This window comes from Rhinoderma darwinii, chromosome 6, assembly GCF_050947455.1.
Source record: "Rhinoderma darwinii isolate aRhiDar2 chromosome 6, aRhiDar2.hap1, whole genome shotgun sequence".
In the NCBI taxonomy this organism is placed as follows: domain Eukaryota; kingdom Metazoa; phylum Chordata; class Amphibia; order Anura; family Rhinodermatidae; genus Rhinoderma; species Rhinoderma darwinii.
The window spans coordinates 106,634,092-106,659,169 of NC_134692.1; the positions used below are offsets into that span (position 1 = coordinate 106,634,092).

A 25,078-nucleotide genomic window follows, 5' to 3' on the forward strand; every position below is an offset into this window, starting at 1 on the left:
GTCGATTAACGACACATACAGACATGGAATACGGCAGCTACAGTCCCATAGTGAATGCGAACGGGGCCCGTTCCATCCACTATGGTGTACGCCGTCTGTGTGGGAACGGCGCATGCGCCGCTCCCACACAGTCCAAGTTGAACTGAGGGCCGTCCCGGCGCCATTTTCCTGTAGACCGGAAGTTGCGGCCGGACAGTAAGATTACTACTTCCGGTCGCGGCTTCCGACTTGTGCACTTGGAGCAGCGGCAGCAGACTGAGCGGACGGACCGGAGGGAGCGGCGGCGACAGGAACAGGTAAGTGATTTCTATGTATGTTCGTGTTTCAGTGTGTGTTTACTACTGTATGTTAACCTTCTACACTGTGTGTTAGCTCAAAAAATGGCGACACACAGTGTAGGAGGTTAGACCGTTAAATCCCCTCGTTTCTCCCGGCACTAGCCAGGATAAAGGAGGGGGGGATTCTGAGAGCTCACTAGAGCGAGGGATTTTTTCCCAATTTTGCAGCATAAAGCAATGTGGTTGCTTTACCACATGAAATGCTGCAATTTTGGGAATTGCTCCATCTAGTGACCAGTGCTGGGAAATATTATAAATTAGAATCTAATTTATAATATTTCCTGACTCGTGAAAAAAATAAAAAAAATTAGAACAATGTTTAATCACCTACACACGAATTGTTTAACTAAAAAAAACATTTTTTGCTAACAACACATTCCCTTTAAATTTCTCAAGTGTATATGGAATTTTTGTCTATAGCTGTGTACAGCTGTTCTTGTTTTTAATGGATTATTAACCCCTTCACGCTCAGTGACGTACTATTCTGTCATGGTAACCATCCCATTCGCGCTCCATGACAGAATAGTACGTCACGGGAGGAACGGCCATTTCGGCCGTCTTCCCGACAAATACAGGAGCTGTGACAGCTGCTGTTTTATACAGGGGTTGCCGCAGCTCCTATAGCGGGGATCAATCGCGGGGACTGTGCGAGAGTGCATCAGCTTATACCTACAAATTTAGGATATATGAAGGGAAGGACACCAGTATTCAGCCCACAGTATGCCCTCCCCCTCACTGGGAGTTAAAATAGTAAAAAAAATATGCTTTTAGCAAATGTTTTTCTGGTAATAATATAGTGTTACCCTAAAATTACCCTAACATAAATTTTTATATATTACATGTCTATTATAGGGTAAATGGGCTCGGGGCTAGCATTAAGACAATGATTAGTGGAAGAGCATTTTTTCGGGGAGTATTTTACGTGTCATTTTTATTTAATTTATTTTAGTTTTTTTAGCTTTTATTTTTTATTACGGCCTGTCCCTCAAAGGTCAAAAAAGACCTTTGAGGAACTTTATTATTATTATTGTTATTATTAATTATTTTTTTTTACACTATACTTTCCACTGTAACAGGGGAAATCAGTTCTGTTATAGTGACTATTGTCACTTACAGGGTTGCACGATGCATCGAAATTTCGATACAGTTTCGATACTGTGCGCCCTCAAACTGTTCAATACCGTTAATTAATCTAATTCGATACTAAGCTGTGCGGCCACACAGCTAAGTATAGTAAGGGTATGTTCACACGGCCTATTTTCAGCCATAATTCGGGCGTTTTACGCATCGAATTATGCCTGAAAAGACGGCTCCATTACGTCTGCAAACATCTGCCCATTGCTTTCAATGGGTTTTAGGACGTTCTCTTCCCACGAGGTGTAATTTTACGCGTCGCTGTCAAAAGACGGCGCGTAAAAAGACGCCCGCGTCAAAGAATTGCATGTCACTTCTTGGGACGTTTCTGGAACCATTTTTCATTGACTCCATTGAAAAACAGCTCCAATGACGTCCGTAAAAGACGCCGTGAAAAACGCGAGTACCTTGCAAAAACGTCTGAAATTCCAGAGCTGTTTTCGCCTGAAAACAGCTCCATAATTTCAGACGTATTTTACCACTGCGTGTGAACATACCCTAAGGGTATGTTCACACGCAGTAGCAAAATACGTCTGAAATTACGGAGCTGTTTTCGCCTGAAAACAGCTCCTGATTTTCAGACGTTTTTGTAACTACGCGTATTTTACGGACGTTATTGGAGCGGTTTTTCAATGGAGTCAATGAAAAACGGTTCCCAGAAACGTCCCAAGAAGTGACATGAACTTCTTTGACGCGGGCGTCTTTTTACGCGCCGTCTTTTGACAGCGACGCGGAAAATTACACCTCGTGGGAACAGAACATCGTAAAACCCATTGAAAGCAATGGCCAGATGTTTGTAGGTGTAATGGAGCTGTTTTTTCAGGTGTAATTCGAGGCGTAAAACGCCCGAATTACGTCTGAAAACAGTGCGTGTGAACATACCCTAACACTTGAATGTTGTTAGAGCGGGGCTGTGGCTGTGTAATACAGCCATTGCCCCTCTCCTGAGTCCTGACAAGTGTGTGCGCGGTCAGCATGATGTGATGCGACCAGCGCTGCACTAATGATTGCCGGCACTGAAGACAGAACATGGCGGGCGCACTTCAAAACACCCATATGTTCTGTCTTCAGTGCTTGCCCCGCCGCTCATTAGTGCAGCGCTGGTCGCATCACCTCATGCTGATCATGCCCATGCACTTATTGTCAGGAGCGGGGCAATGGCTGTATTACACAGCTGCAGCCCAGCTCTAACGGCAAAGAGCAGAGAAACCTCTCATCTCCGCCACTATTCTCCTGAATGTTGCGATCGAAGCTGACCGCAGCCTTCAAGGGGAAAATGAGAAGGGGGAATTCCCTTTGATCGCATCACAGGGAATCCCTGTGACGAGATCGAGGGACATATCATATATGGGCAGACAGCCCAGGGTCCATTGAAGGACCCCAGGGCTGTCCGACCATATTTCCTGTTGTTAGGGCATACTTAGGTATGTCCTAACAACTGCCTGTGTACGATCAGTACACAGGCTAATGTACTGGCATATAGATATATGCCAGTACATTAAAGTTTAATAATAAAAAGTAAAAAAATAATAAAGTAATGTTAAATTTAAAAAAAATACACACATTTTTTACAATAAACATTAAAATAAGACTCAATACATAAAATATACACATATTCAGTATCGTCGTGACCGTAATAACAAATTTATAGTGTTATTTATCATGTTTGCGGTTATAAAATAAAAAAACTGCTTTCTTTCACTTATTAATGTGAGGCACAAGGTATTATAAATTTTTAACCTCCATGTGCTTCACATTAATAGTAATAAACCCCATAATGTACCTCACACATTAACCTGATGTTGTCCATTATGACTGAGGATCATGATGGGGTTAATTACTATAAACCCCTTCCCTCTTTAGCCACTTTTGACCTTCCTGACAGAGCCTCATTTTTCAAATCTGACATGTTTCACTTTATGTGGTAATAACTCCGGAATGCTTTTACCTATCCAAGCGATTCTGAGACTGTTTTCTCGTGACACATTTGACTTTATGTTACTGGCAAAATTTGCTCGATATGTTCGGTATTAATTGTGAAAAACACCAGTTTTCTCAACTTAAGGGTATGTGCACACACACTAATTACGTCCGTAATTGACGGACGTATTTCGGCCGCAAGTAGTGGACCGAACACAGTGCAGGGAGCCGGGCTCCTAGCATCATACTTATGTACGATGCTAGGAGTCCCTGCCTCGCTGCAGGACAACTATCCCGTACTGAAAACATCATTACAGTACGGGACAGTTGTCCTGCAGAGAGGCAGGGACTCCTAGCATCGTACATAACTATGATGCTAGGAGCCCGGCTCCCTGCACTGTGTTCGGTCCGGGACTTGCGGCCGAAATACGTCCGTCAATTACGGACGTAATTAGTGTGTGTGCACATACCCTCAATGTATCTGCTTGTAAGACAGGCAGTTATAACACACAAAATTGTTGCTAACTTACATCCCCCATATGTTTACTTTAGATTGGTATCGTTTTTGAACATCCTTTTATTTTTCTAGGACGTTACAAGGCTTTGAACTTTAACAGCAATTTCTCACATTTTCAAGAAAATTTCAAAAGGCTATTTTTACAGGGGCCAGTTCAGTTGCGAAATGGCTATGGGGGCCTTTTATATTAGAAACCCCCAAAAAGTCACCCCATTTTAAAAACTTCACCCCTCAAAGTATTCAAAACAGCATTTAGAAAATTTCTTAACCCTTTAGACTTTTCACAGGAATTAAAGCAAAGTAGAGGTGAAATTTACAAATTTCATATTTTTTTGCAGAAACTAACTTTTAATCCAATTTTCTTTATAACACAGAAAGTTTTACCAGAGAAATGCAGCGCAATATTTATTGCCCAGGTTCTGCAGTTTTAGGAAATATCCCACATGTGGCCGTAGCGTGCTACTGGACTGAAGCACCGGCCTCAGAAGTAAAGGAGCATCTAGTGGATTTTTGGGCCTTATTTTTATTACAATATATTTTAGGCACCATGTCAGGTTTGAAGGGCTCTTGCGGTGCCAAAACAGTGGAAATCCTCCAAAAGTGACCCCATTTGGGAAACTACACACCTCTAGGAAATTATCTAGGGTATAGTGAGCATTTTGACTGCACAGGTTTTTTACAGAAATTATTGGAAGTAGGCCGTGAAAATTTAAATCTACATTTTTTCAAAGCAAATGTAGGTTTAGCGATTTTTTTTCTCATTTCCACAAGGACTAAAGGAGAAAAAGCACCACCAAATTTGTAAAGCAATTTCTCCCGGGTAAAACAATACCCCACATGTGGTAATAAACGGCTGGCTGGACACACAGCAAGGCTTAGAAGGGAAAGAGCGCTATTTGGCTTTTGGAGATCACATTTAGCAGGAATGGTTTGCGGAGGCGATGTCACATTTACAAAGCCCCTGAGGGGACAAAACAATGAAACCGCCCAAAAAGTGACTCCATTTAGGAAACTACACCCCTTGAAGAATTCATCTAGGGGTGTAGTAAGCATTTTGACCCCATAGATGTTTCATAGAATTTATTAGAATTGGGCAGTGAAAATAAAAACAATCCTTTTTCTTCAATAAGACGTAGCTTTAGCGCAAAATTTTCATTTTCTCAACAAATAAAGGAAAAAAAGAACCCAACATTTGTAAAGCAATTTCTCCCGAGTACGGCAATACCCCATATTTGGTCATAAATTGCTGTTTGGGCACACGGTAGGGCTCAGAAGGGAAGGAGCGCCATTTGGAGTGCAGATTTTGCTGGATTGGTTTCTGGGCGCCTGTGGGACCAAAACAGTGGAAACCCGCTCAGAAGTGACCCCATTTTGGAAACTACACCCCTCAATGCATTTACCTAGTGGTGCAGTAAGCATGTTAACCCTGTAGGGGTTTTGTAGAAATTAGTGTGGAAATTTTTTCCATAGATATGCCAATATGTGGTGCCCAGCTTGTGCCACCATAACAAGACAGCTCTCTAATTATTATGCGGTGTTTCCCGGTTTTAGAAAAACCCTACATGGGGCACTAATCTTTTGCTTGGACATTCAACCAGGCTCAGGAGTGAAAGCGTACCATGTAAAATTGAGGCCTAATTTGGCGATTTACAAAGTATTGGTTCACAATTGCAGAGGCTCTGATGTGAAATAATAAAAGAAACCCCTGAGAAGTGACCCCATTTGGAAACTACACCACTCAAGGCATTTATTAAGGGTGTAGTGAGCATTTTCACCCCACAGGTCTTTTCCATAAATGAATGCGCTGCGGATGGTGCAAATTAAAAATGTATATTTTTCCCTAGATATGCCATTTCAGTGGCAAATATGTCATGCCCAGCTTATGCCGCTGGAGACGCACCCTCAAAAATTGTTAAAAGGGTTTTCCCGGGTATGACGATGCCATATATGTGGAAGGAAACTGCTGTTTGGGCACAATGTAGGGTTCGGAGCGGAGGGAGCGCCATTTGGCTTTTGGAGAGCGGATTTTGCTTGGTAGTAGATTTGTTTGAGTATTGCTGGTGTTTCCATTTATAATGTGTACATGTAAGCTGGGCAGAGTACATCAGGTGCATAGTCAGGAGGTATAATAATGGGGTAAAATAACAAAAAAATTATCCATAGATGTGTGTTACGCTGTGAAGCAATCCTTTCTGCACAGGCCAGTGTCACACTGATATATGGCGTCCTTTCTTATGCCCCTTTTGGTCCACACTCCACACCTTTGCGGTTTGGGGAATTTTGTTGGGAAGTGTTGTCCTGGTATAATACGGGCACGCTTGCTTCCAGCAGATATGTTTGGGCCCTCCGCTTCCTGGTTCCCTAATTTTAGGTCCTTGATAAATCGCCTTTTGAAACAGAAGAAATGTTCCCCTCGGGCACAACTGCATATTTTTTATTTCCTGACTTATTAGAGCCATAAGTAATTTTATTTTTTCATAGACGTAGTGGTATGAGGGCTGTTTTTTTGCGGGACGAGCTGTAGTTATTATTCGTACCATTTTGGGGTACATGCGACTTTTTGATCAGCTTTTATCCTATTTTTTTGGAGGACAGGTAAACAAAAAAACGCAATTCTGGCATAGTTTTTTTTGTACAGCGTTCACCATGCGATATAAATTACATGTTAACTTTATTCTGCGGGTCAGTACGATTCTGGCGATACCTAATTTATAGAACTTTTTTATGTTTTACAACTTTTTGCACAATAAAATTACTTTTGTAAAAAGAATATATTTTTTCTGTCGCCAAGTTGTGAGAACCATAACTTCTTAACTTTTTTGTCGACGGAGCTGTATGAGGGCTTGTTTTTTACGAGACGAGCTATAGTTTTTATAGGTACCATTTTTGGATACGTTCGACTTTTTGATCACTTTTTATTTCAATATTTCTAGGGCAAAGTGACCAAAATACAGAAACTCTGGTATAGTTTTTTACAGGGGTTTTTTTTACACTGTTCACCGCGTGCAATAAATAATATAATATTTTGATACCTCAGGTCATTACGGTCGCGGCGATACCAAATATGGTTTATTATTTTTTTCAATAATAAAGGACTTGATAAGAGAAAAAGGGCGATTGTGTTTTATTTTATTACTTGAAACTTTTATTGTTTTCAAACTCTTATTTTTTTCACTTTTTTTCAAGTCCCACTAGGGGACTAACTGTCTGATATTTTTTTTCTAATACATTGCACTACCTACGTAGTGCAATGTATTAGATCTGTCTTTTATTCACTGACAGCAAGCCGATTAGGCAGAGCAGGAGGCCATTGTGTCTCATGTTGCCATAGCAGCAGTCGCAAGTCCTGATTGCCTGTCAGGGCTGGCGATCTGCTAGCAACCGCTAAGATGCAGCAATCGCTTTCCAATGCTGCATCGAAGGGGTTAATGGCAGGGATCGGAGCTAGCTCCGGTTCCTGCCATTACAGGTGGATGTCAGCTGTAACATACAGCTGACTTCCACCGCTGATGACGCCGGAACAGCTCCTGAGCCGGCGCCATCTTGCCGGCGGCTACGGCAGCCGATCAGGCTCCGCCGCCGGGTGGGTCCTGACCGGCTTCCGTGCTAGGCAGACCGGGAGGCCAGTATTAGTAATTTCATTGCTCGGGGTCCGATGAGCTGCAAACACCTTAAGTGCATTGATCGCGTTTGAGCGCTGCACTTAAGGGGTTAATGGCGGGGATCAAAGCTAATTTCGGTCCCTGCCATTGCAGCCGGATGTCTGGGGGCAGTTATGGGGAGCATTATACTGTATGAGGGCAGCTACGGGGAGCATTATACTTATGAGGGCATCTACGGGGAGCATTATACTGTGTGGGGGCGGCTATGGGGGAAGTATACTGGGGGGGCTGTTGGGCAAGGCGGCTGGCCATAGGTGCGACAGGGGTCTTGTGGTGTTGGGGAGTGGTAGGGGGCCCAAGCTGAATTCTTGCACCATGGCCCATAAGCCTTTAGATACGCCCCTGATTATACCATCCCCATAATGGTAGGTGACTGGTAGTGTATGGTGCTTGTTAGAAATGCTGCTCCTGTTTGCACTCGTTGGTGAGGGGGGTGTAGCAGTAGTGCCCTCTCCCAGCGCTATAATGTAAAGTGTATTAAAATAGGTTTAGCATTAGATAAATTCTCTATTTATGTATGGAAGCATTGTTATAAGTTATAGTAATGCTTCCCTGCAGAAATAGCCAGTTTTTATGCCTACGTATTATTAATTAGAGAAACTGTAAAGTACATACTCCTGCTTGGCAAAAAATGCTCCTCAAAATTTAGAGGAGCATTTTTTACCCTGCTGGAAAATATGTATCACAATCTCTGGCCCTGACACAGATGTGAACAGAGATTTAAACTGCCACTGAAAAAGGATTGGGAATAATGGTGGACAGTAAACTGAACTATAACAGCCAGTGCCAGTCAGCTGCTGCCAAGGAAAATAAAATCATGGGATGCATCAAGAGCTCCGGGCACACATGACATCTGATGTGGCCAATATAAGTATTATTTGTTACCTATTCGATTAAGAAAAAAAGAAAGAGAAGTGCCGCCCCTGCGTTTGACAAATATTTGCCGGGATTGCCCTCAAAAATAGACAAATTTGGGACTGTTGGCAACTGTGCTGTGCCGTATATCACTGTGTGGGCAAAGCTGCTAGGTATCAATAAGATGAGAAAATTAATCCAGAAGCGGGCAGGGAGAGGGGTCCTCCTGGTGTCCTGTGACCTTTGGGGAGAATGGGGATATCCATGAAGTCCCCCTTCCTAAAATCCTACTACACAACAATGGCAGGAAGGGGTCACTTAGAGGCTGTTTCTGCCACCTTTATCAGGGTGGCACCTAACATCACGCACTGTATAGAAGGTTCGCGGCCTGGTCCTTTTATACAGTCATGGAACGCCTAGGTAACTTGTATATATTTTTATAATTGACAGTAGAGGGTTCACGAACCCTGTATATATATTACAATGAGGACCGTTGTTCAAATAATATTGACCTATTTATTTAGAAACAACTATATTTTTGGAGCTGAGTTAGGGACAACCACACTGTAATGTGCTATGACAGCAATATTACAGAAAAACAACACCAGAAGAGCAAGAAAAGTGCTGCTCCCCCTGTGAATGCCATCCATAACGACTGAGATTCACGCACATGCGCACTGTTGACTTTCGGCCTCTAACCAAGCTTGACTGAAGCATTCCACCCTTTGTGACGTAGTTAAACGTACAGCAGCATTACCCAATGAAAAGATAGTCCTGGAGTTCAAAGCGGCAGTTCTACCAATAGTGACGAGAGAAGACGCCAGTGGGCAGTCATTTCGTACTAGCAGGTTTTCGCCGAGCTTACACTTAGTGTCAGGTCAGCGGCGTCACAGGTTCAGTTTGTTTGGAGTCAGCACGGAGGAAATATGGGGGTGAGGTAGCTGACGGGGCGCTCTTATCTCTCGTTGTCTCTACCTTTTGTACGTGACACAGACTTATTTTTAGAGCGCGGCGACGAAGACCTAAAGCGAAGGGCGTCAGCCGTGCGCTCTGACTGCTTACCACCCTACCCCGGAGGAGGAGGAGGAGAACAACAAGCACGGGGGACGGCATAAAATGGAGGACAAGAAAGAGGAGGGCGAGGCGGAAATCCAGGAACACGGACCCGAATACTGGTTCACCAAATGGGAGCGCCAGTGTCTAGCAGAGGCCGAGCAAGAGGAGCAGCCAGAGGCCGACACCGAGGACGGGCAACATAAACTATGGCATCTGTTTCAGAACTCTGCCACCGCCGTGGCGCAGCTTTACAAAGGTCAGTTCTAGGGGAGGACTTCATTGTGGGCATAGGGCCAGGCTGAGGCCTACTTGGGCTCCTCGGAGGCTGGGGCGAGGAGATCCGCAGCCCCCACCTCACCCAGCAACAGAGGCGAAAATAACAAGATGGCGGATGGCTTTACCTCAGTACACTAGCAGCGCTTCACTGGGGTATTTCAGCACTGCCCCTCCCTTCCTCCCTGTAACCCCGTGAATGCGAAGAGGGGCTGGTGACACCCGTGGCAGCGATATTGTGCCAGTGGCGGTCGTCTGTGCTCACGCGACCTCTTAGCGACATGACAGCTGTGTGCCCGGTTACTCCTTCCCTGCCGGAAGAAGCTGGCGGAAGCGAGAGGTTGATTACAAAATGGCGTTACTTCTCTATTGTGAATAATTCTCCGTCCTGCTCTCTGTCGAGTGGCCGTCTTGGCAGCTCTGTATTGTTTCCTGGTCAGTGGGCGCCTCTGTTATGTCTGATACTCCCCTGCCCCCCAACATGCCACTGCTAACAGGGAACCGACCGGGTGATCAAAATGGCCGCTCCGCATCGTGTAGTCAATCTGCTCCTTATTTGCATTTATAGCGGCCCTTTCTGTTTTCCCTTCCAGATCGCGTGTGTCAGCAGCAGGGCCAGCCACTGTGGGCCACTTTCCAGAATGCCGCAACAGCTGTCACCAATCTATATAAAGGTAGGGTTTGTGTGCTGGGTGACATGGCTTCCCTGTCACCTGTGTGCAGTCCGGTAGTACTGACGAAGACGGAGTCATCTTTAATGGTCTAATCTAAAGGTTTTAGGGATGACCCACAGGAAATGCATGTAAACTTCCCCCTAGTGGAATCATTGACAGGGTGTGTGGACTTTCAGCCATCCATGTGGTATGAGATACTAACTCTTTCAGTGTGGGCTTGACACAGATTGATTTTATTCTGTTTTGGCAGTTCCTGTATTTAACACTAGGGGCATCCTTCATGTAAACAAACACATGAGCATCCTCCATACATTTGTTCGTGCTTTTGGTTTGGTGGCAGATAATAAAATAAAGCTGGACTTGCATAATTGTACATTTTTTAAGTTCTGCTCTTCTATCTTCACCCAAATAGGTGGTACAGTATAACAATGGATGGAAGTGCAATGGCTCCAGTAGAATAGACCTTGTACTGCGGTCCCCTGAGATATCTATCTCCTTGTACTTTTTCTTATAGACTTCTATGTAGCTGAGGATTCTGTTCTGGGATTTGCTACATTGTCGTTTTTTTTTTAAACTGGCAGTTACTCGGCAGGAAACACACAGCTGACAGTGGCAGTTTATAGTCTGCTCTAATGTCTTGCGGCTGCTTGTGGAGATCCGCTTGTTCTGCGCTGTCCATTGGTCAGATTGTCACACTGTCCCATTTTTACCTAGTTTTGTGCGTGTGTGGTGTGTTCTCAGACATATTACAGGGCTGTGCGAGCAAAGCATGGCACATTGTGCTTAAAGAGGCTCTGTCACCAGATTTTGCAACCCCTATCTGCTATTGCAGCAGATAGGCGCTGCAATGTAGATTACAGTAACGTTTTTATTTTTAAAAAACGAGCATTTTTGGCCAAGTTTATGACCATTTTTGTAGTTATGCAAATGAGGCTTGCAAAAGTCCAAGTGGGCGTGTTTAAAGTAAAAGTCCAAGTGGGCGTGTATTATGTGCGTACATCGGGGCGTTTTTAATACTTTTACTAGCTGGGCGTTCTGATGAGAAGTATCATCCACTTCTCTTCAGAACGCCCAGCTTCTGGCAGTGCAGATCTGTGACGTCACTCACAGGTCCTGCATCGTGTCTGCCACATCGGCACCAGAGGCTTCAGTTGATTCTGCAGCAGCATCGGCGTTAGCAGGTAAGTCGATGTAGCTACTTACCTGCAAACGCTGATGCTGCTGCAGAATCAACTGTAGCCTCTGGTGCCGATGTGGCCGTCACGATGCAGGACCTGTGAGTGACGTCACAGATCTGCACTGCCAGAAGCTGGGCGTTCTGAAGAGAAGTGGATGATACTTCTCATCAGAACGCCCAGCTAGTAAAAGTATTAAAAACGCCCCGATGTACGCACATAATACACGCCCACTTGGACTTTTACTTTTAAACACACCCACTTGGACTTTTGCAAGCCTCATTTGCATAACTACAAAAATGGTCATAACTTGGCCAAAAATGCTCGTTTTTTTAAAAATAAAAACGTTACTGTAATCTACATTGCAGCGCCGATCTGCTGCAATAGCAGATAGGGGTTGCAAAATCTGGTGAGAGAGCCTCTTTAAGCTTCTGTTGGGCCTTCCTGCAAATTTAATGCAGTATAGCCGACTATGGTATGTCCAGTTAACCCCTTAAGGACGCAGCCTAGTTTTGGCCTCAAGGCTCAGGGCCCATTTTTCAAATCTGACATATTTCACTTTATGTGCTAATAACTCTGGAATGCTTATACCTATCCAAGCGATTCTGAGATTGTTTTCTCATGACACATTGGGCTTTGTTAGTGGTAAAATTTGGTCGATATATTCAGTGTTTATTTGTGAAAAATTGCAAAATTGTGAGAGAATTTGAAAAAAAATCGAATTTTTCTGAATTCAAATGCATCTGCTTGTAAGACAGATGGTTATACCACCCAAAAATAGTGACTAGTTCACGTTTCCCATATGTCTACTTTATGTTGGCATAATTTTTTTGAACATTCTTTTATTTTTCTAGGATGTTCCAAGGCTTAGAACATAAACCGCAATTTCTCCTATTGAAGAGAATTTCAAAAGCCTCCTTTTTTTAGCTACCTGTTCAGTTCTGAAGTGGCTTTGAGGGGCCTATGTATTAGAAGCCCCCATAAAATACCCCATTTTAGAAACTAGACCCCTCAAAGTATTCAAAACAGCATTTTTACAAAGTTTATTAACCCTTTAGGTGTTTCACAGGAATTTAAAGCAAAGTAGAGGTGAAATTTACAAATTTCATTTTTATTTTTTTTGGTCAGAAAATCCTTTTTTATTCCATTTTTTTTTCTGTAAAACAGAAGGTTTTACCAGAAAAACGCAATCCATATTTATTGCCCAGATTCTGCAGTTTTTAGAAATATCCCACATGTGGCCCTAGTATGGTAATGGACTGCAGCACCGGCCTCAGAAGCAAAGGACCACCTAGTGGATTTTGGGGCCTCCTTTTTATTAGGCACCATGTCTGGTTTGGAAAGGTCGTGTGGTGCCAAAACAGTGGAAACCCCCCAAAAGTGACTCTCTATTTGGCAAACTAAATGCCCACTATTCCCCTCTAAGTTCCTTGAGTGGTGTAGGTCCCACAGGTTTTTATCTGCAATTTGTTGAATTAGGCTGTGTAATTGAAAATAAAATTTTTCCGATAAAAGGTACAAATTTTTAATTTGTACAAGGAATACAGGAGAAAGCACCCCAATATTTGAAAAGCTATTTCTCCCGATTTACGATAATACCCCATATGTCGTCATAAACTGCTGGTTGGACAAATGGTAGGGCTTAGAACGGCAGGAGTGCTGTTTGGCATGTAGGTTTTGCTGGATTGGTTTCTGGGTGCCATGTCGCATTTGCAGAACTTCTTAGGTACCAGTACAAGGGAAACTAGACCCCTTGAGGAATTCATTATAGCTTTCTTGGGGTGCATGCGACTTTTTGATCGGGTTTTTATTCTATTTTTTTATGAGGCCTAGTGACTAAAAAACAGCAATTCTACTATTTTTTTTTATCAAGAAAGCCGTGTGAGGACATGTTGTTTTTCGTAGCGAACTGTAGTTTCGATCAGTACCATAGTTTGGTACATGCAACCTTTTTATTCAATTTTTTTGTGGGAGGCGAAGTGACCAATAAATTGTGATTATGGTATGGTTTCTTTTCTTTTATGGCGTTAACCGTGCACGATAAATAATGAAATACTTATGTAGTTCAGACCGTTACGGATGCGGCGATACCAATTATGTATAGTTTATTTGTTAATTTTTTTTAATAATAAAGGACTGATAAGGGGGAATATTACTTTTAAAACTTTTATTCTTATTTTTACACAACTTTTTTTTTTTTTTTACTTTGTCCCACTAGGGAACTTGAGGGGGAGGCCCTGATCGCTGTTCTAATACACTGAACTACATGCGTAGTGCAGTGTATTAGAGCTGTCAGCTATTCGCTGACAGCAAGCATAGTGGGTCCTGTTTTTTTTTGTTTTTTTTACAGCTTTATCTATATTGTGATCGGCAGTCAGTGTCCCTGGTGCTGAAAGAGTTACTGCCGATTGTTTAACTCTTTCAGCACCCTGGACAGTGACTATACACTGACGTCGCCTAGCAACGCTCCCGTAATTACGAGTGCACACACGTAGTCACCTGTAATTACGAGAGCCCCATAGACTTCTATGGGCCTGCCCGTGCCGTAATTACGGCCTGAAATAGGACATGTTCTATATTTTAAGCATACGGGGAGGTACCCGTGGCCAATAGAAGTCTATGGGCCCTTGATTACGGGCGTTTTTACGTTCGTGTGCATGGGGCCTTAGACTATTTGTGAGTTGGCTCTCCATTTTTTTCTGCCTTTTTTTTTTTTTTTTTTTTTTGACCACCTTGTATTGCAAAATGGGGCACCAAGAGGTAGGACCTTGATCTTTCAGACATTTGTAGCGTTTGTCTGGTTAGAATAACCTTCTAATAACTGATCTGTGAGGGCTTTGAAAACTGTAGCAGACAATGTGCTCCATATTTAAAAGAAGTTGTGATATTTTTTACGTTAGTTAATACAGGGGTGATCATATTATTTATTATCTTTATTCTCCCAATCCCCTCCCCGTAGCAGTATATTGTCACTGTGGCTAGAGAGCTATTGCGAGTCTTAAAATATCCTATTCAGACAATTTGGGGTGGAACAGTGGTTTGCTTTCTTTAGTGATTTTGTTTACGTTTGTCCCGGTTTTATACTATTGATCTTGATGGGGTAATACCATGGGTATCACTACTCCATTGTGTACTTTTGTGATGCTGTTTTCAATACAGGCCAGTGTAGAACATTTCTTAGAAATTGTGTTTTTATGTGAACTGTGGCAGCCATTTACGTGATGCAGAATCCTGCCACAACTCTACTGTCAAGTGTGAACTTGTACAGCTGGGCTTTCAGATTCAGTCGTTGCAACATATGAATGGCAGAATTGTCTAAAAGAACATGCATATGCCAGATTATAATGGCAATGTATGTATGCCAGTTCTATAGTATTGGATATAGAATATCGCTTACCAGTGACCTCTATAGACTGAGCTATTATGAAGGTGAAGTATTGAATGTAAAGAAATAGTCTAGAAATGGCAATAGAAGTTCCAAGATTATTTTCCTTGAAACACTCCCTGTCGGATCATAAGTCTAATGGTGTGAACCTGCATGACTACGGAAAATGTCTCGTCCACCCCCCCCCCCCCCACCTTCTGCTTGCACTGATTCATCAGGCTGGCTCGCTTTGTGAACAGTGCCTTAAGAGAATATAGAAAACTACAAATTGTTCCTATTTTCTGCCACTTGCTTCTACATAGCAGGGCCCTGTTCACATCATGTTGGGGGGTATACGTCAGGAAGACCCCTGACGTATACCTCCTGCAAAGGCCCAAACTTATCCCACTGTATGGCGTACAATGTGGTATGTTGCCTGGGGACCGGCCCTGTCAAACTACTGAAGTCATTGTGCATTTATGGACAGTGACTTTAGGACTTCCCTATCGCTGGATTCGGTGAGCAGAGCGTCAGCTGATGCTCTGCTCGGGGGACTCCAGCACTCCTCCTGACGTCACTGTCCATATATGGACAGTGACTTTAGGTGTTTTCACGGTGCCGGAGTCCCGGGACAGAGCCATCTAATAGCATCTGCCCAGGGCCTTCAACACTGCGGGAGCTCCTGACTTTCACTATCCCTATATGGACAGTGATGTCAGGAGCTCCCCGAGGCAAACCTGTGCCAAATGCCATATGGTGGCATCCGTCACCCATAGGCTCCCATGTTAAAAAAAAAAAAAAAGTGTGGTGTTTTTTTTTTGTTTTTTTTTTTGTGTGAACCCTCAGGATGGAATAGTGCAGTCAACTACGCTACTCCATCCCTCATAAAAAAAAAAAGGTTTCCCGACAGAGGCCAAAAGGACACTCTGTTGATGTCTCTGTCGGGATAAGGGAGCCCTATGGACGCATTTATCTTGTACGTCGGGAGCTTTCCAGACGTACAAGATAAAGGTAGCGCCTTAATCTGATGTGAATGGGGCCTAAGGTTCGCATGTGCTGGTTCAACATTCTCCTCTTCCAAAAGCATGAAAAAGTAACTAGTGGTAGTTGTAAATGTTTTTATTAACCCCTTCTCGGCGCAGCCCTTTCAGATTTTCATTTTAGTTTTTCCTCCCCACTTTCCAAAAGCCATAACTTTTTTCTTTTTTTTTTTTTTTTTTCAGTCGATAGTCCTATGAGGGCTTGGTTTTTGCGGGACCAGTTGTAGTTTTTCGTAGCACCATTTATTGTGCCATATAATGTACTAGGAAATGGGGAAAAATTATTTGTGGGGTAGAAAATGAAAAAAAACAGCGATTCCTCAATTGTTTCTTGCGCGTCATTTTTACGGAATTTATTGTGTTATTAAAACATGTTAATTTTATTCTGTGGATCAATACGATTATGGTGATACCAAATATATGTATTTTGTTTTTTCTCTATATTTTACTACTTGGGTAAAAACCTAGGTGTAAAAATGTTTATTGTCGTCAAATTCTGAGAGCCATAACTTTTTTCATTGTTCAGTCGATTAAGTGGTATGAGGGCTCATCTTTTTGCGGGATAAGCTGTAGTTTTTAATACTACCATTTTTGGGGTACATGTGATGTTCTGATCACCTTCTTCTTCTTCTTCTTCTTCTTCTTCTTCTTCTTCTTCTTCTTCTTCTTCTTCTTCTTCTTCTTCTTCTTCTTCTTCTTCTTCTTCTTCTTCTTCTTCTTCTTCTTCTTCTTCTTCTTCTTCTTCTTCTTCTTCTTCTTCTTCTTCTTCTTCTTCTTCTTCTTCTTCTTCTTCTTCTTCTTCTTCTTCCAAAAAATAGAGGTTCTGGTGTTTACAATTTATTTATTTTTGACGGTGTTAACCGTGTGGGTTAAATAATGATATATTGTAATAGTTAAGCCTTTTTTTTTTTTTTTTTTTTTTTTTTTTTTAACTTAATTTTAATGAATTTTTTTACATGGAAAAAAAACGTTGTTTTACTCATTTTTACTATATTTTTTTTTTTTTCTTTTTTCTTAGTCCCCATTAGGGGAATTCAACCAGCGATTGTTAGATCGCTTGCACGACATACTGCAATACTAATGCATTGCAGTATATCGTGATTCTGACAGGCTTTCATTAGGCCCCCCAGGCAGCTGTAGCATCCATGACCCCACCCGCGATTGTGTTGCGCGATGAGTTGTTAGGGGGGGGTCACCCCCTCTTTCTAACGATTTGAATGCTGCGGTCGCTATTGACCGCGGCATTTAAGTAGTTAAAGTTACTCTGATTTGTCGGCTGTAACAAACAGCCGACACCCTCATCGTATGGAGTGGGTTCACTCAGTGAGCCCGCTCCATACTTCCCCCTACCTGACTTTGGCGTATGGATACGTCAAATGTCAGGAAGGGGTTAAAAGCTGTACACCTGTATTCTTGCAAAAAACAGTCGCAAGCTTAAAAGCACAGGTTTTTTGGGCGCAAAAAAAGCCAGTTTGTGCTAAAAGCAAACCAAATTATGTGTCTGACTGCTACAGTTAAAGAGGCTCTGTCACCAGATTATAAGTGCCCTGTTTCCTACATAATCTGATCGGCGCTGGAATGTAGATTACAACAGTGGTTTTTATTTTGAAAAACGATCATTTTTGAGCAAGTTATGAGCAATTTTAGATTTAGTTTCTTAATGCCCAACTGGGCGTGTTTTTACTTTTGACCAAGTGGGTGTTGTAAAGAAGTGTATGAGGCTGACCAATCAGTGACATACACTTCTCATTGTTCCAGCCCAGCTTCTTTCACTGCACAATCTCGCTGGGCTGGAACAATGAGAAGTGCAGGACACTGATTGGTCAGCCTCATACACTTCTTTACAACACCCACTTGGTCAAAAGTAAAAACACGCCCAGTTGGGCATTAAGAAACTAAATCTAAAATTGCTCATAACTTGCTCAAAAATGATCGTTTTTCAAAATAAAAACCACTGCTGTTATCTACATTACAGCGCCGATCAGATTATGTAGGAGATAGGGCACTTATAATCTGGTGACAGAGCCTCTTTAATGTATCCTAAGGCCATTAGTTGTGGATATTCTATGTGGAATTCGTACTGAAAATTGGCAAGTGACCCCTATAAATGGAGTTATCACGAGGGTGGAGTATTGCAATGTGACTAATGTTTCACAAAACCCCACGCATGCTATGGAAAGAATCTGTGCAAATTTGAGGGTGTGCATAGGGCCAAGGAGTTGGGAATTTTGAAGTTTCTCCACAAACAATATTATCAGATTACTGCTTGTTAACCTGACCCTTGCAGTAAAAGTACTTGGGTATCAAATGGTTTCTCCAAGCATTGGCTTGTAAATGTAGTTAGTTGTGTGTACGTACATGCAGAGCATAGGTTAGGGTATTTAGAAATATTGTTTCTATATGGCACAATCCTCTTCTGTAGTACTTTTACACAGAAATAAGAAAATGCAAGTAATGTACAGGAACAAGCACATATAAATCCTAACAAGTAACAGTATAGCAGAAGAAAAATAGTGTATACTGAATAGGAGAGGATTCTGTCCATAAAGACGTATTCTTTAGGGAGAGGAGGTGACTATAATGCTGTTCTACGTTCAGGTTTTTCCATTCTGCTCAGCCACAGGAGCAGAACAAGGAAAAACAGGAGCTGCCGGATCAGTCACATGACTAAAACCAACCGCAAAATTATATATATTTTTTTCCCCTGCTCGTTCCTTGGCTGATCACTGCCTTGTTTACTCGAGGCAATGATCGGGAACCAGTGTTTGTACTAGCAATTGTTCACCTGATCATTGTCCAGTGTAAAAGGACCTTAGAGTGACTGCACTCTAATCAAACTTTTGATGTGTCAGAGACATTTTAAAAGTTTGGCTCGGTGGGGGGTTCAGGTGCTGAGACCCCCACCATCGATGAAACGAAGGTTCTATATGAGCAGTCTTCAGCCTGACGGGTAGCACAGTTCATAGCCTACGGATCATAGTGCTTCTGCGCCTTCGTTTCAGTGACGGTGGGGATCTCTGCACCCGGACCCCACCAATCCAAATTTTTCACATGTCTCGATGGCACATCAAAAGTTTGAAAGTGCAGTTACTCTTTACGGAAGAAACTGATGGAGCGGAGTTTAGGATAGTGAAGTGATGTAAACCCTTTCATTGATGGGTCACAGGGGTTTGTGCAGCTCTCCAGGTAGGATCTAAGCTCCTAGGATCACTAGTTATGATGCCTGAGGAAAGGCCAAATATGGGAAACCAGTGTGTTATATCTGATTTAATTCTAGAGTAAAATCAAATATTGTCATCTACAATATCTGTTTTTTGTTCATGCTGAACCTGATTGTATGAGAATGTCGGTCTACAAGCCATGGCCTCCACTCAGACACAGGCGTGCGGAGTGGAAAGTACTGAATAATTGACTTTGGTTGTAAGTTGAGAGGGGAAGTATGATTTAGTCTGAAGGCAGTCCTCGGGCAAAGGCTGGAATCACACATACAGCTTTTTGAGTCAAAGCTAGGAGTTGATCCAGGAAAAGTATAAAGGGAAGACTGATGAGACTTTTGTATCCACCTTTTGTTTTTGATTTAAAAAAAACAAAAAAACGTGGGATTCCAGCCTAGAATATTTTCTTCATATATATATATATATCTATCATCTATTTATTTTTTTTTAAATCTATTTTTCTTGTTTTTGCTAAACAAACTAAAATCCTATAGAGAGAATTGTTTTACTTCGGCCTCATGCACACAACCGTAGCCATGATTTTCTGGTCGGCTAGCCCCAGAGTCACCCGCGAGCCGGCTGCAAATCGTGGGCTGTGCACGTGGCTGTGTCCATTATTTTCTATGAGCCTGGACCGCAGAACACTGCTGTTCTTTCTGCGGTCCAGGCACCTGTGCCATGCACGGACCGTGGAATCCATAGAAATGAATGGGGCTGCAATTCTCCCGTGGATTTTCGGGGGAACTGCGGCTGTAAAAGCACGTTCGTGTGCATGGGGCCTTACAGGAATTGCATGCGCAGCAAGTCCTTAATTTCTCTTTGCTCCTGTTACTAAGCATGCGCATACAGTCACTGTCTATTCTACAGAGTAGAGACTGTCTGATTTAGAGAGATTCTCCTGTTTATTAGTCTCCCCTCTATACATTAGCCTATGGTGGGAATTTGATCAAATGTTTTCAGGCATACAAAAGGCACAAATGCATCAGTTGCGAAAAAAAAATCAATGGGGCCTTTATCAAAAAGTGGGTGGGCTTAGTGGAAGGGGGCTGGTTTACCCGTGACCTGACACATTTACTATTTACATCAGTAGGTGTGATTTATAGGGAAGGTCTATGCCATCATGCATCTGGCATAGACTTTTTCTTTTCTGGTGCACGGAGAGCAGGCGATGCATGAAAGTTATTAAAAGTAAGCGGCTTCATACGAAGACTGATGTATGCAATGCCATGCTATGTAAGTCCGCTCTCCTGTCTCTGGGCCCTGGGAGTCTTCATAATTGTCCTCTATCTGACTTGGCTAAAGTTTCTCCCTTCAGAGCCTGCAGAATCCAGTGTGTGTCCGGGTCTCATCTTGTCGTCTTCCTCAGAAAATGGCAGGTGGGGCCGGTGAAGGGGTGTGCGGAGGAGGGTGAAGAAGTCAGGGGAGGTGGATTTGGGTCTATACGGGTGCTGCTGTTTCACGGTACTTACCGCTGCTGGCGAAGTTATAGATTTAATTTGATCATCCAACACTAGATCGAGGATGGAGTTGGTGTTCTATAGTAATTGGCTTTTGAGTAAGGACATAGAGAGGAGAGCATGCAGAAGGTGGAGATCCCTTCAGTATTTCTGCACAGATAAATCAGAGGGGCTGGGACAAATTATGAATTAGGAAGTTGTAAAAGTTTAGAGACAGCAGAATTGAAGGTCATTGAGCTTATGATTGTCACTGTGTACTAGAGGATTATTGTTTAGTCATTGGTTGATATGAGTGGCAGATCTGTTGGCATCTAGGGGAACTGGAGTTGTCCATAATGCTGGGAAATTGAAATTGGATGATTAACTGAACTTTTATTGAAAGAACAATATAAAATGAGGGCATTTTTACCCACTTGAGATGTGAGGGGAAGTATTCGCTGATGTGGAAAGTGTCCAACAAGTAACAAATGTGTATGACGTGCTTGATTCTAATTTTACAGGCAGCTAATTAGGTATGCACGATGCATCAAAACGTCAATACTGTTTCGATGCCGTGCACCCTCAAATGGTTCGACACTGTTATTTCATGTATTTCAATACTAAGCTGTGCCGCCGCACAGCTTGGCATTGGAGCACATGAATGTATGAGTGGGGCTGCGGCTGTGTGATAGTCATTGCCCCACTCCTGAATACTGACAAGTGTGTGCGGTCCGGATGATGTGATGCGATCAGCGCTGCACTAATGAGCGGCGGCACTGAAGACATGGCGGGCGCACTGGCGGGACCCTCATGTTCTGTCCTCATTAGTGCAGTGCCTGCCGCATCACCTCATGCTGGCTGGGCGTGCACTTGTTGTCCGGAGCAGGGCAATGGCTGTATTACACCGCTGCAGCCCCGCTCTAACGGCGGAGATGAGAGAAACCACTCATCTCTTGCCATTATTCCCCTGAATGCTGCGATCAAAGCTGACTGCAGCATTCAAGGGGAAAATGAGAAGGGGGGGATGTCCCTTGGATCGCATCACAGCGAATCACTGTGACGCGATTGAAGGACAGCCCAGGGTCCGTTAACTGGTTGCCGACACAAGACGAGAATGCTCGTCCTGAGCGGCGGGTACTTGGCTCATTAGGACGAGCATTCTCGTCCTGTCTGACAGCCGTCTGTGCGCGCGATTGAGAGCTGGGCAACAGCTGTAATACACAGCCACGGCCCCTCTGACAGCGGAGAGAAGAGCAACATCTCTCCGCCGTTAACCCTTTAAATGCAGCGATGATAGCGGCGTTCAAGGAGGGGAGACTGGACTTTGATAACAGGATTTGTGCTGCTTCAAATATTGAATTTTTTGGACTTTGATCGTGTCACAGAAGATAACTGACGCGATCAAAGCCCATAACTTGTATGGCCAGACAGCCCAGGGTCCATTGAAGGACCCCGAGGGCTGTCTGAACATATTTCCTGTTAGGCCGTACTGAGGTATGCCCTAACTGCCTGTGTACAATCAGTACACAGGCTAATGTACTGGCATATAGATCTATGCCAGTACATTAGTTACAAAATCAAAATGATAAATCCCTTTTATGAGATAAAAAAAAAATTCTGATAAATAAAAAGTAAAAAAAATACACTTTTTTTTAATAATAAACTTTTTAACCCCTTAAAACCTTAATGACCGAGCAATTTTTTACGTTTTTCCATCGTCTCATTCAAAGAGCTCTAACTTTTTTTTTTTTTTTTTGCGTCAACATAGCTGTATAAGGACTTTTTGCGGGACAAGTTGTATTTTATAATTGCACCATTTCGGGGTACATATAATTTATTTAACTTTTTTTTAGTGGGGTACTGGGAAAAAACTAATTTCGCCATTTGTTTTGCGTCCTAATTTTACGCCGCTTACTGTTTGGTATAAATAACATAATAACTTTATTCAGCGGGTCGTTACGATTGGGGCGATACCAAATTTACATGGATTTTTATTTATTTTTTTACCTACTTTTACACAGTAAAAACTACTTTTTTTTTTTTTTTTTCAAAATTATTTTCTTGTCGCCATATTTTAAGAGCCATAACTTTTTTTTTATTTTTTGACCGCTGCAGCTGTATGAGGGCTTTTTTTTTTTTTCTTTTTGCGCGACGACTTGTAGTTTATATTGGTACCATTTTGGAGTAGATGCGACGGTTTGATCACTTTTTATCAAATTCTTTTGAGGGCAGGATGAACAGAAAACAGCAATTCTGGCGTTGTTTTTTTATTATATTTTTTACTGCGTTCACCATGCAGATTAAATAATGTAATAATTTTATAGTTGGGTTCGTTACGGACGTGGCGATACCAAATATGAGTAACTTTTTACTTTTTTTTTCATAAAGTATTTTGTAAGGGGAAAAAGTATTTAACTTTTTTTTAGTCCCACTGGGGGACTTTACTGTGCAGACTTCAGATCGCTATTATAATACACTGCAATACTTCGATATTGCAGTGTATTATTGCCGGTCAGTGTAAAACTGACAGGCACCTGTTGGGTCCATGCATCTGGCATGGTCTATTACTAAAGTTAGACCTGGGGGCCTTTGTTAGGCCCCCAGGCTGCCATAGAACACATCGGCACCCCTCGATGCACGCAGGGATGCCAGTGGGATGAGAGAGGGAGCCCCCTCCCTCTAAAATCACTCAGATGCGGTGCCCGCTATTCAGCACTGCATCTGAGGAGTTAAATATGATCGGAGACTGTGCTAGTTTTTATTTTTTTTATTCTTTTTGCATTTTCGCCAAAATAAAAATTAATAGAAATTTAACGATAATGTATTTGTACCTAACAAATTGGTACCTACATTAAGTACAACTCGTCCCACAAAAAACCGTCTCCTACAACTACGTTGTACAAAAAATAAAAGTTATGAGCGTCTGGATGCAAAGAGGGAAATATAAAAAAAAAATTCTGTACTCGGGGCCAAAATTGTCCGTGTCCTTAAAGAGGCTCTGTCACCTGATTTTGCAACCCCTATCTGCTATTGCAGCAGATCGGCGCTGCAATGTAGATAAGAGTAACGTTTTTATTTTTAAAAAACAAGCATTTTTGGCCAAGTTATGACCATTTTTGTATTTATGCAAATGAGGCTTGCAAAAGTACAACTGGGCGTGTTGAAAAGCAAAAGTACAACTGGGCGTGTATTATGTGCGTACATCGGGGCGTTTTTACTACTTTTACTAGCTGGGCTTTCTGACGAAGTATCATCCACTTCTCTTCAGAACGCCCAGCTTCTGGCAGTGCAGACACAGCCGTGTTCTCGAGAGATCACGCTGTGACGTCACTCACAGGTCCTGCATCGTGTCAGACGAGCGAGTACACATCGGCACCAGAGGCTACAGTTGATTCTGCAGCAGCATCGGCGTTTGCAGGTAAATCGATGTAGCTACTTACCTGCAAACGCTGATGCTGCTGCAGAATCAACTGTAGCCTCTGGTGCCGATGTGGCCAACACGATGCAGGACCTGTGAGTGACGACACAGCGTGATCTCTCGAACACGCTGTGTCTGCACTGCCAGAAGCTGGGCATTCTGAAGAGAAGTGGATGATACTTCTCATCAGAACGCCCAGCTAGTAAAAGTAGTAAAAACGCCCCGATGTACGCACATAATACACGCCCACTTGGACTTTTACTTTAAACACGCCCAGTTGTACTTTTGCAAGCCTCATTTGCATAAATACAAAAATGGCCATAACTTGGCCAAAAATGCTCGTTTTTTTTAAATAAAAACGTTACTGTAATCTACATTGCAGCGCCGATCTGCTGCAATAGCAGATAGGGGCTGCAAAATCTGGTGACAGAGCCTCTTTAAGGGGTTTAAGGACCCCAGGGCTGTCTTACCTAAGTGTGCCCTAACAGGAAATATGGTATGACCTAACAACTGCCTGTGTACAATCAGTACACAGGCTAATGTACTGGCATATAAATATGTGCGAGTACATTAAAGTTTAAAAATGAAAAAGTAAAAACATGAAGTGGTTCTTTTTTTATTTTTTTATTTACACATGCAGATTTATTCAATAAACATTAAAATAAGACCATACATAAAATATACATATTCAGTATTGGCGTGGCTGTAATAACCTGCACAACTAATTATTTTGCGTCGTTTATGATCTGTACGCTATAAAAAAATAAACTTTTTTTCACTTATTAATGTAAGGCACGAGGTGTGATGAATTTAACCTCCATGTGCCTCACATTAGTAGTAATTAACCCAATCATGTACCTTACACATTAACCCAATGTTTTCAATTATGACTGGGAAACATGATGGGGTTACTCAAAATTCATCTCACCACGTGCCTCATATCAGAAAATGGAAGATTTTTTTTTTTTATTACTGTTGGCAAAGTGTCGTTTTGGTATCGT

The 25,078-nt window shown here is 42.5% G+C and overlaps 1 protein-coding gene across 3 annotated transcripts in view; it reads left to right on the forward strand.

Annotated features, from left to right (window-relative positions):
- Positions 1-9,204: 9,204 nt before the first annotated feature.
- The window catches only part of LOC142655651 (HUWE1-associated protein modifying stress responses), a 28,519-nt gene continuing 12,645 nt past the window's right edge, over positions 9,205-25,078 (forward strand). Inside the window, exons 1-3 of one of the 3 annotated variants that reach the window (XM_075830087.1) lie at positions 9,205-9,303; positions 9,420-9,738; positions 10,349-10,429. In XM_075830087.1, coding sequence (XP_075686202.1) covers positions 9,543-9,738; positions 10,349-10,429 — 277 coding nt within the window. In that variant the 5' untranslated portion in view covers positions 9,205-9,303; positions 9,420-9,542. Of the gene's footprint in view, positions 9,359-9,419; positions 9,739-10,348; positions 10,430-25,078 lie in introns of all 3 variants that reach the window. The other 2 variants (XM_075830089.1, XM_075830088.1) reach the window with 2 other exon arrangements.